A 16,481-nucleotide genomic window follows, 5' to 3' on the forward strand; every position below is an offset into this window, starting at 1 on the left:
ATTGAGAAATATCAACAGACAAAATTTAGCAAGAGAATATGTGAATAGCGCTACCCTTTTGATTAACGGTGAATTGTCCTGTTAATTGGTTTTCTTCTTCAATCTCCGTGACTCGTGTTTAAACCTTCCACCTTTCTATTTATTAATTAATATCACCTGTAACCAAAACATTTATAAACTCTACAAATATTATAGACTGAATCGTTCATTTTATTATCAACGGTTGGGATTAATCAGAATTAGAATTTAGTCATGCCGCCAAAAATAAACGCCCGACAAAATATAGCCATTTAACCAAAGCTTCTTGGTTCTCACGAGGCTCTCAAATGGGTCTCTCCCGAATTTTCCCTCTTGTATCAAAACTATCCAAAAACTTCATTCGCAATCGAACACTCCCTACCGAAAATCCATCTGGGTTCCTCTGCAACCGCACTGCTAGTTTTCACAGAGCAATCCACGACGGTCTGGAAAAACCCCTAGTGATAGATGACGCCGGTGACAAAACCCCACTTCTCAAAAGCCCCGAAGTCTCAGAAGATGCTGAGAAAATCTGTAAAATTCTATCCACCAGAAGCTCTAATTCCCCAATCGAGAGCTTCCTCGACGGCGCTTCAGTCGAGGCGTCGCCGACGCTTGTGGTGGAGGTCTTGAAGAAGCTCAGCAACTCCGGCGTCCTCGCGCTCTCGTTTTTCCGGTGGGCGGAGAAGCAGAAAGGGTTTAAGCACAGCACGGAGAGCTACAATGCGTTGATCGAAGCTCTGGGTAAGATCAAGCAGTTCAAGGTGATGTGGGAATTGGTGAATGAAATGAAGATCAAAGGGATGCTGAGCAAAGAGACTTTCGCGCTGATTTCACGGCGATATGCGAGGGCGAAGAAGGTTAAGGAAGCCATTGATGCGTTCGAGAAGATGGCGAAGTTTGGAATGAAGGTGGAAGGGTCAGATTTCAATAGATTGATTGATACTCTGAGCAAGTCGAGGCAGGTTGAGAGAGCACAGGAGGTGTTTGATAAAATGAAGAAGAGAAGGTTTGAACCCGATATCAAGTCGTACACGATTTTATTGGAAGGATGGGGCCAAGAACAGAACTTTTTGAGGTTGAATGAGGTTTATCGAGAGATGAAGGACGAGGGTTTTGATCCGGATGTTGTGACATATGCTATTCTGATCAATGCACATTGTAAAGCGAAGAAGTACGATGAAGCGATTGAGTTGTTTCGCGAGATGGAGGCAAAGAATATCAAGGCTACTCCTCATATATTCTGCATTTTGATTAATGGGTTGGGTTCTGAAAAGAGGCTGAGTGAAGCCCTTGAGTTTTTTGAATTGAACAAAGCCAGTGGTTTCGTACCGGAGGCACCCACGTACAATGCTCTTGTGGGGTCTTACTGCTGGTCGATGCGGATGCAGGATACGTTTAGGGTGGTGGATGAGATGAGGAAATGTGGAATCGGTCCCAATGCCCGAACTTACGACATAATCTTGCATCACTTGGTAAAGGCTCGAAGAACCGAACAAGCTTACTCCATTTTCCAGCAAATGAGTAGGGAGCCTGGCTGTGAGCCAACAGTAAGTACGTATGAAATCATGGTGAGGATGTTTTGTAACGAGGAGCGCGTCGATATGGCAATGCAGGTTTGGGATCAGATGAAGACCAGAGGAGTCCTGCCGGGAATGCACATGTTCTCCACATTGATTAACAGCTTGTGTCATGGGAATAAGTTAGATGACGCTTGCAAGTACTTTCAAGAGATGTTGGATGCCGGTATTCGACCTCCAGCGCAGTTGTTTAGTAATTTGAAACAAGCGCTGCTCGACGGGGGGAGAAAGGATGTTGTGATAAGTTTGGGTCTGAAGATTGACAGACTGAGGAAAACTCCGTTAGTTGGGTTGCGCTAAAGAGTAATATCCAAGAGCCATTCTACATGTAGTGATGGCAGCTAAAGACTGATGTATTAGAGTTTTGGAGCTTATTTTTGTTTATCCAGTGTTCAAATTGTGGTACTATTGTTTGACAACGTTGCATATTACTTGGAGGAAATCAGAAAACGAAAGTTGCACAGATCAACGTTCGAAAACTACATCGAAAATCTTTTCAGGAAACACATTTACAGAATTCTCAAACATGAACCGGAATGAAGTTTACTGAACTGACAGATTTACATTGCATTCATATGCTCATCATTTGTTCCTAAATTTACATCACCATGGTGAAAAAAAAGATGCCGAATCTAGAAATCCGAAAAAGCCACGAACCCTAACTCCGCAAATTGAAGAGCAGAAAGAGCTAGCATTAACAGAAACCGAGGCATTCAACTGAGATAACCAGAATCAAAGGAAACCCTAGCAAGATTGTTTATGGATGCCTGTAAGTAAAGAAATGGCTGTGACTAATCGTATTCTCATTGGCAGGGGAGCTGTTACCAAATTCAGGTGAAGCCACAGTCACTTGTTCCGGTCGCTCTGTTTCCTCAGTTCTCTCTGGCACCTCAAGAACTTCACTTATTCCGTGCACCATAAGCCACCCATTGTGGTAAACTTCCGGCAAGATAACCGACACGCCGTTGAGCTTCAAGACGTCATCGGAGCGGGTGATATTCATCGAAAACCCCACCAGATTAGTCCTCAGAACCGTCCCATCATCCAAGCTCACCAAATCACTCCAAGAAAGCCGGCAGGGCACCACGTGGCGGTGGAAGATGGAGGAGTACTCGGTCAGGTTCCCGACCCGGTTCATCAGAACTTGGTCAAACGGAGCAAACACAGTCAGCATCGTCTGGAACTTGAAGAAAGAACCATGAAATTGTAGTTCAAGAAACGACGCCATGACAGAGCACCCTTTGGATCTCAGGGTGGCGGAGGCGTCGTTGAAGGGGACGTAACCGTCTCTGAGATCCATCGTCTGATCTGGGTTTTCCTTGGGAGCCAAGCAACCGAGATTCTTGGGGGTGTAGCCCTGAATAGGACCGGAAATCCGAAAATACGGATCCAAGAACCTGTCGATTCCGAAAATTATCAGGGACCCATCATCGAAAATTGGGGAAGCAGTGACGGTGACGTTGTTGAGCGAGAAGCGATGATCGGACGGCAGAGTGGTGACGGTGAGAGTGCGGTCGGAGAGTAAAGTTGCTATCTTGGCGCCAAAAGGGAGGGACTTTAGCGATCGGAGAGAGAAATGGAGGGGTAGGAGGTGGTATTGGAGGAGGGTCAGCGGCGGCTGGCCTGAGTGAGCGAACGCGGCGTCGTTGGGGGCAAAGATGGTGAGGGAAGGAGAGCGGGAACTGAAGAGGGTGCGGGAGGCGAGCTCGAGGGTCAGGGACATGGAGGTGTAGCCGGAATCTGAGAGGATTTCGGCGGCGTTGAAGAGGGTTTGGGTGTGGAGGGCGGAGGAGAGAGAGAAGAGTGAGAGGACGAGGAGAAGGAAAGAGAGGAGGACCTTGGAGGCGGTCATTGACGGAGGTCTTTTCGTTTCTTGGAGTTGGGGAGGATTGGTTTGCAAATCAGTAACGGTTTGTTTGCAGAGTCGGAGACTCGGAGTGTGAATTTGTAAGGGGAGGTTGTTTTTGGCGGGTTAAGTTGGGACACGTGGAGGTATGGGATTTGTCGAGGTTGGGAGGGAAGCGAAAAGTTAGTTAAGGGCGTTTAGGGAGTTTTGTCGTGCGGATTAATTGATGAGTAATGGGCTGAGACCATGATGGTTTTGTTTGGATCGAGCTTAATGGGCCAAGTCCAATGATAGCCAAGTTGCCCGAATTTGAGAGATTTTTAGAGAATTGTAGAGTTTCTTTTTCTCCCGTTAGTGACTAGGGCAGTTCTCCACGTTGGTCAAGACTACTGTAAGATTCGTTTTTAGCTGATGGTCCAATGGTAAATGACGGATTGCAAGATTTCTTTTAAACTAAAAACTGAAGGTCAAGGTTTGAAACCTGCTGCTGGTGTGGAAGCTAGACTTGTAGCCAGGAGGAGGTTGAAATGCCTCTGTGAGTCTTCCCGGCCACTAGAAGGGACGGATAATCGTGGCTTGCCAGTAGTTGTCTCCTTTTTTTACTGTAAGGTTTGTTGTGATCAAAATATAGACAATCGCGTATTCTAAAAGAGTTTCTTAATAAATACGTGAAGTTGGGTGAAATCAACATACAAATATGTCTTGCTCGATTAGTAAGGCTGCGTTTGGGACAACTTAACTTTTTTAAAAGCTGGGATGAAAAAAAGTTGTTGTCTGAAATGTGTTTGGTAACTCAGAGAAAAAAAAAAAAAAACACTTATTTTTAAAGTTGCTGCCAGATACAGCTGAAAAGTGGAAGCAGCTATTTGCTGCTTTCAAAAAACAGCTTTTTATTGTGAAAACACTGGTGAACAATACCTTTTAATGAAAATTTTCAAATGGCCATCCTACCCTCTCGCGTCTCACTTCTCACTTCTCTTTTCCTTGCTCTGGCATCTCACTTCACTCATTCCCGTCCACTCATTCACTCCTAACTCCCAACTCCCAACTCGTCGTCCCAAAACCCAATCTCCAACCTGAAACTTCCTTCCTCCCAGCGATCTCTATCGTTCTTTAGGTCGTTCTCCAGGTCGATCTCTCTCGTTATCTTTTCTGGGTTCTGTTGTTTTTTTATGAATTTCTAGGTTTTTTGCTTTTTTATGGAAAATGTGTACTTTTCTAGGTTTTTTATTTATTTTTGGGTTAATAGCTTCTTATGGGTTTAAAGAGCTTGTTTTAGACATTCAATTTATGGGTTTTGTTGCTTTGTTTGTTAAGCATGAAGCTCTATTCCCAGAGTCTCTCTTTTAAGTTTTTCCTGTTTCAATTTTTTCTGTAGATCTGTTCGAATATGGGGTTCATATATCTATAGGTTTCATTAATATATTGGTTCTATAATTTACTATAATTTAAGGACACTTCTGATTGCATTTTCTTGCATTGCTGCATTTCCAAGAATATTATATGCATTTTCTTGATTGTTTGGGAATTGGTTTCAAATTCCGGAGCCACTTATTACTGGGAAGGTTGGGAAATTGGAAGATTTTGAATCACATCCTGCTTATTGGTGAGTTCTTGCTTTGAGTTTTTCTTCAATGGTGTTTTGGATGGTTATTTTTTGTTTGATTTTCTTATTATATGTCATATTATATATGTCATCTATTGGATATTGGCAATTAGTTAGAGTGAATTTTTAGATTAATTAAAATGAATGATGGGTTCTTAAACAACAAATCTTGAAGGAATATTCAACTACAAGAGGAGTGCCTTCGTGAACATGGATGCATGTGGTGCATGGTTGTCATCAGGTTGTGTTGTAAGGTGGTGTGTTAAGGGTTGCATTCTTATAATGGATTAATAAACTAACCTCTAATTATAAAAAAAATAAAAATAAAATAAAAAAAAGAAATGATTAGGTCATTGATTGAAACTTGATATAGAGATGCTTCAACTTTTCTAATTCTAGACTTCTAATGTGAAGGCTTTCACTAGTACAATACCTAGTTAGAATAGGATGACTTTAATCTATAAGCACAATACCCAGTTAGAATAGGACGGCTTAAACATCATCTTGCCATGCAAAATAAAAGCAAAAGAGTTACCATTGTAAAATCCACCAGCTGAATGTGCAGCAGAGGGATCTTCATAGGCTAAACATGCGTTGCCTTTGTTTTTTCCAGACTCATCTGTTTATATTTTGATATTATATGGCCATTGATTCTTATAGCCACGTTTCTGCTTAATTCTTCCTACTTGAACAATAACTTAGCATTAAGTAACCAAATAAATGTATACCAATTTGTGGAGTTGACAAGGCAATTTAACTTGTTCCTACAACTGCTAGAGAACTGACCCAAATACACCTATCCTACTCTTAATCATCCCCCCTCTTTCACCACGGGGCTAACCCCAGTGGCTTGTCATGAGTTCCAATTTTTGTTTTACTCTTCGTCGTTGTTTTACAAGTACAGAACAAGGCTACTACGACTATATTACGTTCACTTGTACAACATTTGCACTTGATATACAATGTTGACCCGTCTTCTTATAGTAATAGAAGGGTGAAGCACAAATAGGTGTCTTAAGAGAATGAAGATATGAACCCAATATTTAATCTTTTGTTTTATCAAGCAAGACGATCTTAATGCTTAGAATAAAATAGAAGCGTCGTCATTCTGTATTTGCTACAGCTGGTAAATGATGTGCATGGTATTGCCATTGGTATAGGTTGTGGCACTCAAAGTATTGCCATTTTAAAATGATATGCATGGTATTGCCATTGCTACAGCTGGTAAATGATATGCATGGTATTGCCATTTGTAGCTGAATATTCGTGGATTTTTAGATTACTTGACATGAATGATGCATCCAATACCATAGAGCTTTTAGTTGAATATTCGTTCGAGTGTCTTTCCTTGTCCAGTTCTTTTAGCTGTTTGATTGTTCTGTGAATTGCTGTCATTTGTTCTTGTTTTAATATATATATATATATATATGTATGTATGTATGTATGTATGTATACAAATCAGTAGTTGGTATCGATGGCAAATTTGACATCCCACATCGCCCAGGGGAGTGATCCTTAAATGTATATTCCCATCTCTACCTAGCACGAGGCCTTTTGGGAGCTCACTGGCTTCGGGTTCCATGGGAACTCCGAAGTTAAACGAGTAGCGCGCGAGAGCATTCCCAGGATGGGTGACCCATCGGGAAGTTCTCGTGTGAGTTCCCAAAAACAAAACCGTGAGGGCGTGGTCGGGGCCCAAAGCGGACAATATCGTGCTACGGTGGTGGAGCGGGCCCGGGAAGTGGTCCCGCCCGGGTCGGGATGTGACAATTTGGTATCAGAGCCTAACCCTGGCCGCGTGTGTGCCGAGGAGGACGTCGGGCCCCTAAGGGGGGTGGATTTTGACATCCCACATCGCCCAGGGGAGTGATCCTTAAATGTATATTCCCATCTCTACCTAGCACGAGGCCTTTTGGGAGCTCACTGGCTTCGGGTTCCATGGGAACTCCGAAGTTAAGCGAGTAGCGCGCGAGAGCATTCCCAAGATGGGTGACCCATCGGGAAGTTCTCGTGTGAGTTCCCAAAAACAAAACCGTGAGGACGTGGTCGGGGCCTAAAACGGACAATATCGTGCTACGGTGGTGGAGCGGGCCCGGGAAGTGGTCCCGCCCGGGCCGGGATGTGATAGCAAAGAAGGGGGCATCTTTGTTAAATCCTTCAACTACATGGAATGCCCACAATATATCTATATTTTGTGATGTTTGCATCAAAGAGGTTGAGGCTGGAAATCGTCCGGGCACACACTTTAGCAAAGAAGGGTATGCAAATATTAGAGCTAACTTCAAGGCAGAGACAGGGCATGATTATGAAAGAGTGCAACTGAAAAATAAGTGGGATGCACTTAAAAATGAGTGGAAGTTGTGGAAAGAGTTAGTTGGTAAAGAAACTGGCCTAGGGTGGAATTCAAGCAAGGGTACCGTTGATGCCTCTGAGAAGTGGTGGAATAATAAAATTCAGGTTTGTGTATCTATCTTTTAATTTGTATTATGATATCATGCAATATGTATTAACCATATTCTTTCTTACTTGTAGATAAACAAAGAATATGGAAAATTGCGAAAAAAAAAAACATTAGTCCTGAGATGGAGGACAAGTTAGATAGGATGTTCTCGAACACAGTTGCTACCGGTGAACATGCTTGGGCACCTTCAATTGGAGTACTACCAGAGACAAGAGAAGAATCTTTACGACAAATTGATTCAAATGATGAGGATGAAGCTGAGACCATGCAGGATCTAAGACATGCTAGTAGGAAAGGAAAAAAAAGAGCGGCTAACCAAGAAGAATTGCAAAAAAAGAAGGTTGATAAGAAAGGGAAAAAAATTGCAGGTGCTGCAAAACTTTGTGGTCAAATTGACCGTCTTGTTGAAACTTATGAAACTAGGAGTTCCGCAAACTCATTGATATCCAAACTGCATATAGGTTGTAGTATTCCGGATTGATAGCGACTGTTGCACAATTGCCTGGTTATGAGCCACCTAGCGAGTTATGACTGTTTGCTACATGTTTATTTTGTAATGTAGAGAATCGAGAGGTGTTTGCCACGATAAAAGATCCTGAAGTCCAGCTAACTTGGTTGAAATATATGTTCAACAAAGAACAGTAAGGAGCTAAAACCATGAATTAGGACTATGTGGTTTGTACTTTGCATTAAGATTATGTGTTGAATGTTGCTACATGTTTATTGAATGTTGGATTATATGTTGAATGTTGAATTATGATTTGTTGTTAAATGTTGGATTATGACTTGTTCTTGAATGTCGGATTATTACTTCTTAGTGATTATTGGATTATGACTTGTGGAATGTTGAATTATGTGTTAGGTTACATGTGTATCAATATGAACACCTCTGATGATGATCTTGAGGATTTGGAGGATGGTGTAATTATATGTGATGTAGCGACAGCTGTTGAAACATATTATTTAAAATATGTCTACAAAACTCCGTGTATGAATTCTTCCCACACAGGTAATATTTTGTTGATGGAAGTACTACAAGGAAATGATGTGCGATGCTATAGAATGTTTAGGATGAACAAAGATGTCTTTTATAAATTATCCAATGACTTGCAAACTAATTATGGATTGAAAGGTTCAAGGAAAATGAATGCAATTGAAATATTAGGAATGTTCTTGCATATGTTGGGACATTGTGTGAAAAATAGATTAGCGTAAGAGAGATTTCAAAATTCTGGTGAGACTGTTAGTAGATATTTTGGCGTTATGTTAGATATCGTATGTAAGATGACAATAGATATTATCAAACCGATGGATTTGGAGTTTTGTGGCATTCCCAAAGAAATAAGGAGAGATACAAGATACATGCCTTATTTTAAGGTAAAGTTTGACTCGTCTTCTACCTTATTTGCAAACTATAAGTGTAGGTTGACTGTTTTCTTCTATATTATTATTTTTAGGATTGTATTGGTGCCATAGATGGAGTACATGTGGAGGTTTCAATACCACCTCCAGATCAAGTTACATACATTGGTAGGAAAGGAATACCGACTCAAAATGTTATGGTTGCATGTAATTTTGACATGCAATTCACATTTGCTTGTACCGGATGGGAAGGCACTGCACATGATACAAGGGTTTTTCTACCCATGCTACGAAATCCAAATTTAAACTTTTCTAAGTCTCCAAATGGTAATGTTCATACTTTATTATAACATTTTACGTACTTACTTTGTATAATTATTACAATAAAAAACAAAATTTTCAATTTTAGGAAAATATTACTTGGTAGATGTGGGGTACCCACAAATGAGAGGTTATTTGGGACCATATAAAGGTGAAAGATATCATCTCCCGGATTTTCGTAGGGGTGCCAAACCAACGGGTCATAAAGAGGTATTCAACTACATGCATTCTTCTCTTAGGAGTATCATTGAACAAACTTTTGGGTTATGGAAGAAAAGATGAGCAATTTTAAGGGATATGCCTAATTACCCGTTCAATAAGCAAGTGAAGATTGTCATTGCTACAATGGCTCTTCATAATTACATACGAAGGTTTTCTGAACGTGATCGTCATTTTGATGACCCCAGGGACTTTTGTGAAGAGAGCGATAGTAGTGATGATGATGATGAAGAATACCAAAATTATCAAGTTGAAGGATCCCATGAGATAAAAGCATTAAGAAATAGAATAGCGGCAAGTTTGATGAATGCATCTAATTAAACTACTTTCAAGTACATTAACAATATTGTACTAATGAATCCTAGCTATTCAGCCTAAAATATTTCAATTGAAGTAGCTTGTCATATTAATTAATATTTAAGATAAAGTTTATAAATATTTTTATTTTAAAAATAAAGTATATTTAGTAATTCACTTTTATTTGTTATGAATATTAAATTAATAGCACATCTAGTATTATACTCTTTTTGGTCATTTCTTACAGTCACAACTGTTTTACATAAAAGTTTACCAAACACTATCATACTACTTTTTTTTTTTTTTTTTCTAAAAGCACTTTTACAAAAACATTTACCAAACACTATGCTGTTTTATTTCACAGCCGCTTATTCTCATAACACAGCAGAAGCAATTTTTTTTCAAAACACAATACCAAACCAGCCCTAATTATGCATGGAATTGCTTTGAACCCACTTCAAAGATCTCTAGGACTCTAGATATCTCTTGTTTTCAGCATTTCACTTACATAATTAATGGTTTGACATGTACTTAAATTTACTTAATGAGCTGTTTAGCTTGCTTAATTAGATGATCGCACAAGCAACATATATATTATTATATTTTACTCGCTATTATTGACTTCCCTACCTAGGGTTTCTTGTACCAACCTCACATACCATATATCCATCATGCAGTTTTCTTCCTTACATATAGATTTTGAAATTATCTTGTAGTGTCTCTCAAGGTTAGTAATCCAATCGTTCTCAGAATATGACATATCGATATTGTCGTCATTTTTTAATATAAGTGACCATTAGGAAATGGGGAATCGAATTTGGAACTTAAGGCGCAAGGGTGAATATTGTTACTGATTGAGTTATAAAGCTCTTGCAATAATGTCGTCATTTAGTGTGTATGTTACATGCATAATATAATTAGTGACTAATTCAACGTTCTTAGGTTATATTATATCCAGCACCATACAAATATTTTCCTTTGCCACGACATCTGAGTATCAGTGAGAAGAGACTTATCCAACATCGCACATCTGAAGAGCTATGACCAATCGACAATAACACATCAGCAATGGAGTTTGCCTTCCTAAAAATATGACAAAAAAAGATGTTCTGAAAACTGCAAGCCACCTTCTGGATATTGAAAAGTAAGAGAGCAAAACAAAGAGGAGCTAAGGCCATCTCCAACTAAAGGGGTTAAATTTAGCCCGTCCAGATTATACTCCTATAAAAAAATATTTTTTTAATGAATAGTGTCATGTCATATCTATATACAATTTCCAGCCGAAGGGCTATTTTTTAGCCTCCTCAATAATTTATTATTTTAAGTTTGTTCTCTAATTTTATCGATTAATCGAATTAAACTACCATATTAAAATAAGGTTTCCAAACATATTTTGAGGGTCATTTGTCCCTAAATGTTGTTTTAAGTTTCATGTTATTAAATATTTTAATTTTACTTGCTTGTTAACAACTTAGACATTAAAATGAGGTAAGATAGTATGGGAGGGTGAAAAAGATGTGAGAAATGGTGTAGAAATGACTTAGGTATTTATAGGAAAAAAATTAGAATTTTTAAATTTCGTCTTAAAAAAAAAAAAAAAAAAAAGGCTACATGACGTCAACTAGCATCATAGCTAGGCCCAACTTTCAAGGTTGGCTAGCTGGCTAGCGATTTGGCTATATTTTGGCATGGTGGATCCCATATTTTTTGGCCCAACCCTCCATTAGAGATGGGTTTTATGTCAAAACGGGTTATGTTTTGACCTATAACCCTTTGGCTAGCTCGATTGGAGATGGCCGAAATCTTCCGGCTGAGCAGCTGCAACCTCAAGATCTTCAAGCCAATTTAATAATATTTCTGGTTACGTAGTGTTCATATGCATCTTCATCTTCAACCTCATCTGATTAAGATTTAATATCAGGCATTTACATGGTTGTGTGTGTCCTAAGTACGACTAGTCCTATAATCTTGCTATCATTCACGGTATATTTATTAATACACACACACACATATATAAACAGAACAAAAAAATCAGTTGGAGATTGATGTGATGAGCATTTTATAATATTATGGGAAGGGAGTTTGTCACGTTGATCATGTGATGATCTCAACGTATCAGATGAAAACGAGTGCTCATCAAGTTTTAGTTTCTTGTATGACAAGATCAAACGTTTTTCACAAAATATAAATATATATTATAACGTGTAACGTTGTCTGTGCATTACATAATGACAGTAGCAGGATAGGGATCGATGCACGTACACGAACGTTTACCAAAACTCCAGCTCACCCGATCACCTCAATTGTTCAATCATGCATCATCACTTCCACTTTGCATAATCCGTTGTTTTCCAGTGTATTTCCAAGATCTGGTCCCATGTTTTTATTTAATTGAAAATTAATTTTTTGAAAGAGATTCCAAAAGTTTTTCGAAGGACTCACATTGAAGCCAAGTCATTGGTGCTAGATTTTGTTGTTAATGTTGTCCCGATGATGACGCGGTGGATGCTTCAAAAGTCGAACAGCAAGATAACTTGCTCAAATTAATGATCCTTTTGCACTCAAGTAATAATTTTGGTCAATCTACAGCACGTCGTAGTAGTACGAGTTTGTTGTGGGCGTTTAGCTATAGCTTAATATGACCTTGTCTCTTCATAATATAGCTACACGGTTTAAAACAGCCTACATGCACCTGAGATCTTGATTTCGAATTCCCTTTCTCTCACGCTTGTGTACCTAAAAAGGTTGAGAAATGAGAAGTTACATGCAAAGTCATGATCAAATGGAAGAAAGAATCAAAATTCTTGGGTTACCACCTACTTAATAACTGAACAGCTAGCTCTTTTTTCCGGCTGTACTCCCAAAATTACTCGTTTTCATGCTTGTGTACCATTATAATATTTATACCTTTTGTTCTTCCTAAATTGTTATACAACAAGTAATGGAATAAAAGACAAACTGACCATGAAAATAAGTACACGAACACTTCCTCAATAATGCATGTAAATTTGGAAATTTAAAAGAAGCCCGTGCTAGGTAGGGTTTCCATTGTGCCAACAATCATCACTGCATGTTGAGTTGGCTCATGCCAATCACTCGACTACATAATTTCAAAAAATTACATGCATATATACGTACATGAACTATGGAGCTGGAAGTAGACCTGTAAAATAATGGGTGATTAAAGTATCTTATTTTAACGATTCAACAGGTTAAACATTCAGACACACACACACACATATATATATATGTATGTATGTGTATGTATGTATATAATTTTAACGAGTGATTTGAGTCGGATTATTGGATTGGGTCCTAAATGCCAGGTCTAGCTGGAAGTTCGCAAACCATGAAAATTTCCCCGAGTGGATGTGATATAAGCTTAGGTTTGGCTAGGTTGACCAAGACTTATTTTCCAGCGATATCTCACCTAAACTCTTTAATAATTGGACCCATACGTCCCATAAATCCTATTGTTTTGCTGTGCTCGGTCTCAAGAACCATACAAAATTTAGATTTTTGCATGACATTTATTATTGCATGTTCGTTCTCCAACTCTCAGCTCCCGCATTGACTAATTTCGGCGAGTGATGTGGTCTCGATGTTCATATGAATTGTGAATTTTGTGTGATTTGGTATAGGTTATTTAGTTTGTCGTTTTTGTGACATTATATGTATTGATGACATCTGTTTAATAGAAAAATATCCATGCATATTAACTAACTAGATGATTCATTCAAAATTCTATAAATCTAATTGAAAGTGTTTTGTTAAATCTCTCTTATTTAATTTGATTACGCGTAAACCAAGTTCATGCTGGACATTAACATAATTAACTGCTATAGAACAGTTCCCTTTCTGTTCTTTTTTTTTTTGGTTGAACAGTTCCCTTTATTTGGACTCAAGAAAACAGCAAGACGACAGGCTCCCAATCCCATTAAGCTGTCAAATATATAAAAGACCAACAAGGCCACTCCTCTTCCAGAAATATCCCTTTCATTTTATCTTTTTCATATTTTTTAAAATTAATAGAAAAGTTACTAATTTGATTTTGCTTTTTATTAGTGGTCTAATTTTTGCCAAGTTGTTGGGCATGAGCCATGAGATCTTGGAGAATAGCAGAAATTGAGGACACATGTCATTACCTTGTGCGCTATGTTAAACTTTTTGGTTAAAGCACAACTTGCACCCTTACTATAATTAATAAAACATTTATTATCAACTAAAATCATATGAAATTAGCAATTTAATGATCTAATTAAAACAAAATATAAATAAAAAATATGGGACAAAAATGTAATTTCACACAATTAAATTTTGTTTTTTTTCTTTAAACCCCATCTACATATAATCCTAACATATCTCTAATTAAATAAAAAATTAAAAAAATTTCTCACTCCCACATTCTCTATCACTCTCTTCCTCTCTCCTTCTATTTCAAAAACAAAAATAAAAAAATTTCTCACACACTTTATGTGTGCCCATATGCTAGTCATGTTTAAACTTCTACATTTAGTTTGTGTGTGAACTCTTCGGAGAAATTTTTGTTGTGATGGAAACACAAGTGGTATACCACATGTTTTAATAAAAATGGTGAGAAATTTTATTTTTTAAGTTATTAACTTTTTAACACACATATCTTACCATTTGTATAGTAACATGTGGTGTACTACCCTGTGTACCAGTCATATTGAAAAATCTCTCAACTCTTCGAGGTTTGTCTCTTTACTTGATACATCAATAAATTCAACCGCACTTGATTTTTTTGTTAAAAACTTAACACATGTCAATTAAGTTACTCATTGTTGGTCATTGTGTAGTTAGCCGAATTCTTTTTTCTCTTAGCGTAAAAATATCGATATACTGAAAAACATATGTCAATTAATGATAAAAATCATGTAGCGACCACGTGCAAAATATATGCAAAAAAATTGACGTGTCTTTAATATAGGTAGGTTCTCACATTGAAAACGTAACCTATTTATTATAAACATAACTAATGACTTGTAGGCATAGATTATTAGGTGAGGACCAAGTCACCCTACATTGTGTTTATAAATATGTCTGTGCTGACCCCAAACACACTGCCATTGCAGCAGCAACACACGCATTCTCTCTCTCACTCTCTCTCTCTCTCTCTCTCTCTCTCTCTCTCTCTCTCTCTCACACACACACGCAAAAAGAAATTCAACCCATCTCAGAGTTATCTAAGTGGTGAGAAATGGGTGTTCTGGATGCTGTTTCGGACTATTTCACAATCTCTAAACCAAGAAAGAAACGAAAGCCAATGCAGGTATACTATAAGTCATCAAAAACCAAATCAAAATCTCTGTTTGGCTCGTCATATTCTGCTCTAAGTAGTAGTTTACATGTGCCTTAATCTCTTACGATAAAACTTTTCAGTGGCTAAACACGCAACTAATCACATCTCCCTCTGTTTTTAATCTTGTTTAATTGTGCAGACGGTTGAAATCAAGGTGAAAATGGACTGTGATGGCTGTGAAAGGAGAGTCAAAAATGCTGTTTCTCACATGAAGGGTTCGAACTTCAAACCTAAACCTCTCTCCCTCTCTCTAGACATGTTATTTACTATAATTAACCCTAACTGCAGCATGATTAAGTCCTTAATTAGGAACCCATAATTAAAATTTTTCTCATAAGAAAGAAAAAAGAAGCATACATGCATGTGATGATCATCAGAGCGTGGACAGGGAGACAGGCGAGCATCCTCGTAAAGCAAAAATCTCTGCAACTGACAGAAAACACTTTGACTCTCTCTTCTCTTTCTTTTCCACTATTCAAAAGAAAAAAAAACATCTGACAAGGACATGGTCACCTTTTTCTGTTCAAATCATCAAACATAATAAATGAAAATACAAAATCAACTTATATTCGTGCTACGAAATCTTCTTAAGATCGTGTAATCTCAGCTTTAGATGTAATCATGTAACCCTTGTTAATTAAACCTAGTTAGATAATTAATTAATACAATATTAATGTTTTATTATGAATAAATTCAGGGGCTAAGCAAGTGGAGGTGGACAGAAAGCAGAGCAGGGTGAAGGTGACGGGATACGTGGAGCCAAACAAGGTGTTAAAGAGAGTGAAGAGAACTGGGAAGAAAGCAGAGATTTGGCCGTACGTGCCTTACAACTTGGTGGCTTATCCTTATGTCGCCGGAGCTTATGACAAGAAGGCTCCCTCCGGCTACGTGAGGAACGTGGCTCAGGCTCTTCCGCCCCCGGATGCGCCGGACGAAAAGTACACCTCAATGTTTAGCGACGAAAATCCACATGCTTGTTCTATCATGTGAAGTAATTAGATTAGACCACTGTTATTAACTTGTTGTATGCGGACTATGATAGATCTATGTCACTTCGTGCTTTGAGTTTGTATTTAGGTTGGTTTGTTTGTTTAATTTCCTCCTTAATGTTAATTAGGCTTGTACTTAATTAATTAGATGATGATCCTTTTTGGGAAAACATTTTGAGTGTGCAGGTAACTTTGTCACTAAGTTATTATTCATAAAATTCATTGACCTAAACACACGTACTATAACTAAATCAAATGCGACCAAAGTACAAAAAACATTTATATTGTTTTGAGAACTATCTGAGAGATGAAGAAATTTTGACGTATGGCATTCTGAATCAATTATTTATACGTGCAGAATTATCATATTCGTTATCAAATATAGAAAAACATGCAAATATCTTACAGATGAGGTGATCGGTCGTCCTTATTTTTGTCTTTCCCTTATCATTGGATATT

General features: G+C 38.1%; 3 protein-coding genes and 1 pseudogene across 3 annotated transcripts; 3 read left to right on the top strand and 1 right to left on the bottom strand.

The window, feature by feature from the left end:
* The first annotated feature begins 309 nt into the window (after nt 1-309).
* LOC137738233 (pentatricopeptide repeat-containing protein At1g71060, mitochondrial-like) lies at nt 310-2,031 on the top strand. Its single transcript, XM_068477865.1, has one exon. It carries the CDS (start codon nt 327-329, stop codon nt 1,896-1,898), a length of 1,572 nt encoding a protein of 523 aa, XP_068333966.1. The 5' UTR covers nt 310-326; the 3' UTR covers nt 1,899-2,031.
* A 324-nt stretch (nt 2,032-2,355) lies between these two features.
* LOC137736381 (putative fasciclin-like arabinogalactan protein 20) lies at nt 2,356-3,450 on the bottom strand. Its single transcript, XM_068475659.1, has one exon. It carries the CDS (start codon nt 3,448-3,450, stop codon nt 2,356-2,358), a length of 1,095 nt encoding a protein of 364 aa, XP_068331760.1.
* Nucleotides 3,451-3,870: 420 nt separating this feature from the next.
* On the top strand, nt 3,871-8,156 carry LOC137736383 (L10-interacting MYB domain-containing protein-like; annotated as a pseudogene).
* A 6,680-nt stretch (nt 8,157-14,836) lies between these two features.
* LOC137738259 (heavy metal-associated isoprenylated plant protein 20-like) lies at nt 14,837-16,194 on the top strand. The gene is made up of 3 exons (XM_068477888.1): nt 14,837-15,003; nt 15,173-15,248; nt 15,731-16,194. The coding sequence occupies exons 1-3, from the start codon at nt 14,932-14,934 to the stop codon at nt 16,021-16,023; spliced, it is 441 nt and encodes a 146-aa protein (XP_068333989.1). The 5' UTR covers nt 14,837-14,931; the 3' UTR covers nt 16,024-16,194.
* Nucleotides 16,195-16,481: the final 287 nt, after the last annotated feature.

Source organism: Pyrus communis, chromosome 6 (genome assembly GCF_963583255.1).
Source record: "Pyrus communis chromosome 6, drPyrComm1.1, whole genome shotgun sequence".
NCBI classification, from domain to species: Eukaryota; Viridiplantae; Streptophyta; class Magnoliopsida; order Rosales; family Rosaceae; genus Pyrus; species Pyrus communis.

Bases quoted from the DNA above. Each gene is read 5' to 3' on its own strand.
- LOC137738259 (XM_068477888.1), top strand. From the start codon at position 14,932: ATGGGTGTTCTGGATGCTGTTTCGGACTATTTCACAATCTCTAAACCA. The intron at 15,004-15,172 runs GTATACTATAAG...TTAATTGTGCAG, and splicing joins AGAAACGAAAGCCAATGCAG to ACGGTTGAAATCAAGGTGAA. The intron at 15,249-15,730 runs GTTCGAACTTCA...GAATAAATTCAG, and splicing joins TGCTGTTTCTCACATGAAGG to GGGCTAAGCAAGTGGAGGTG.
- LOC137736381 (XM_068475659.1), bottom strand. From the start codon at position 3,450: ATGACCGCCTCCAAGGTCCTCCTCTCTTTCCTTCTCCTCGTCCTCTCA.
- LOC137738233 (XM_068477865.1), top strand. From the start codon at position 327: ATGGGTCTCTCCCGAATTTTCCCTCTTGTATCAAAACTATCCAAAAAC.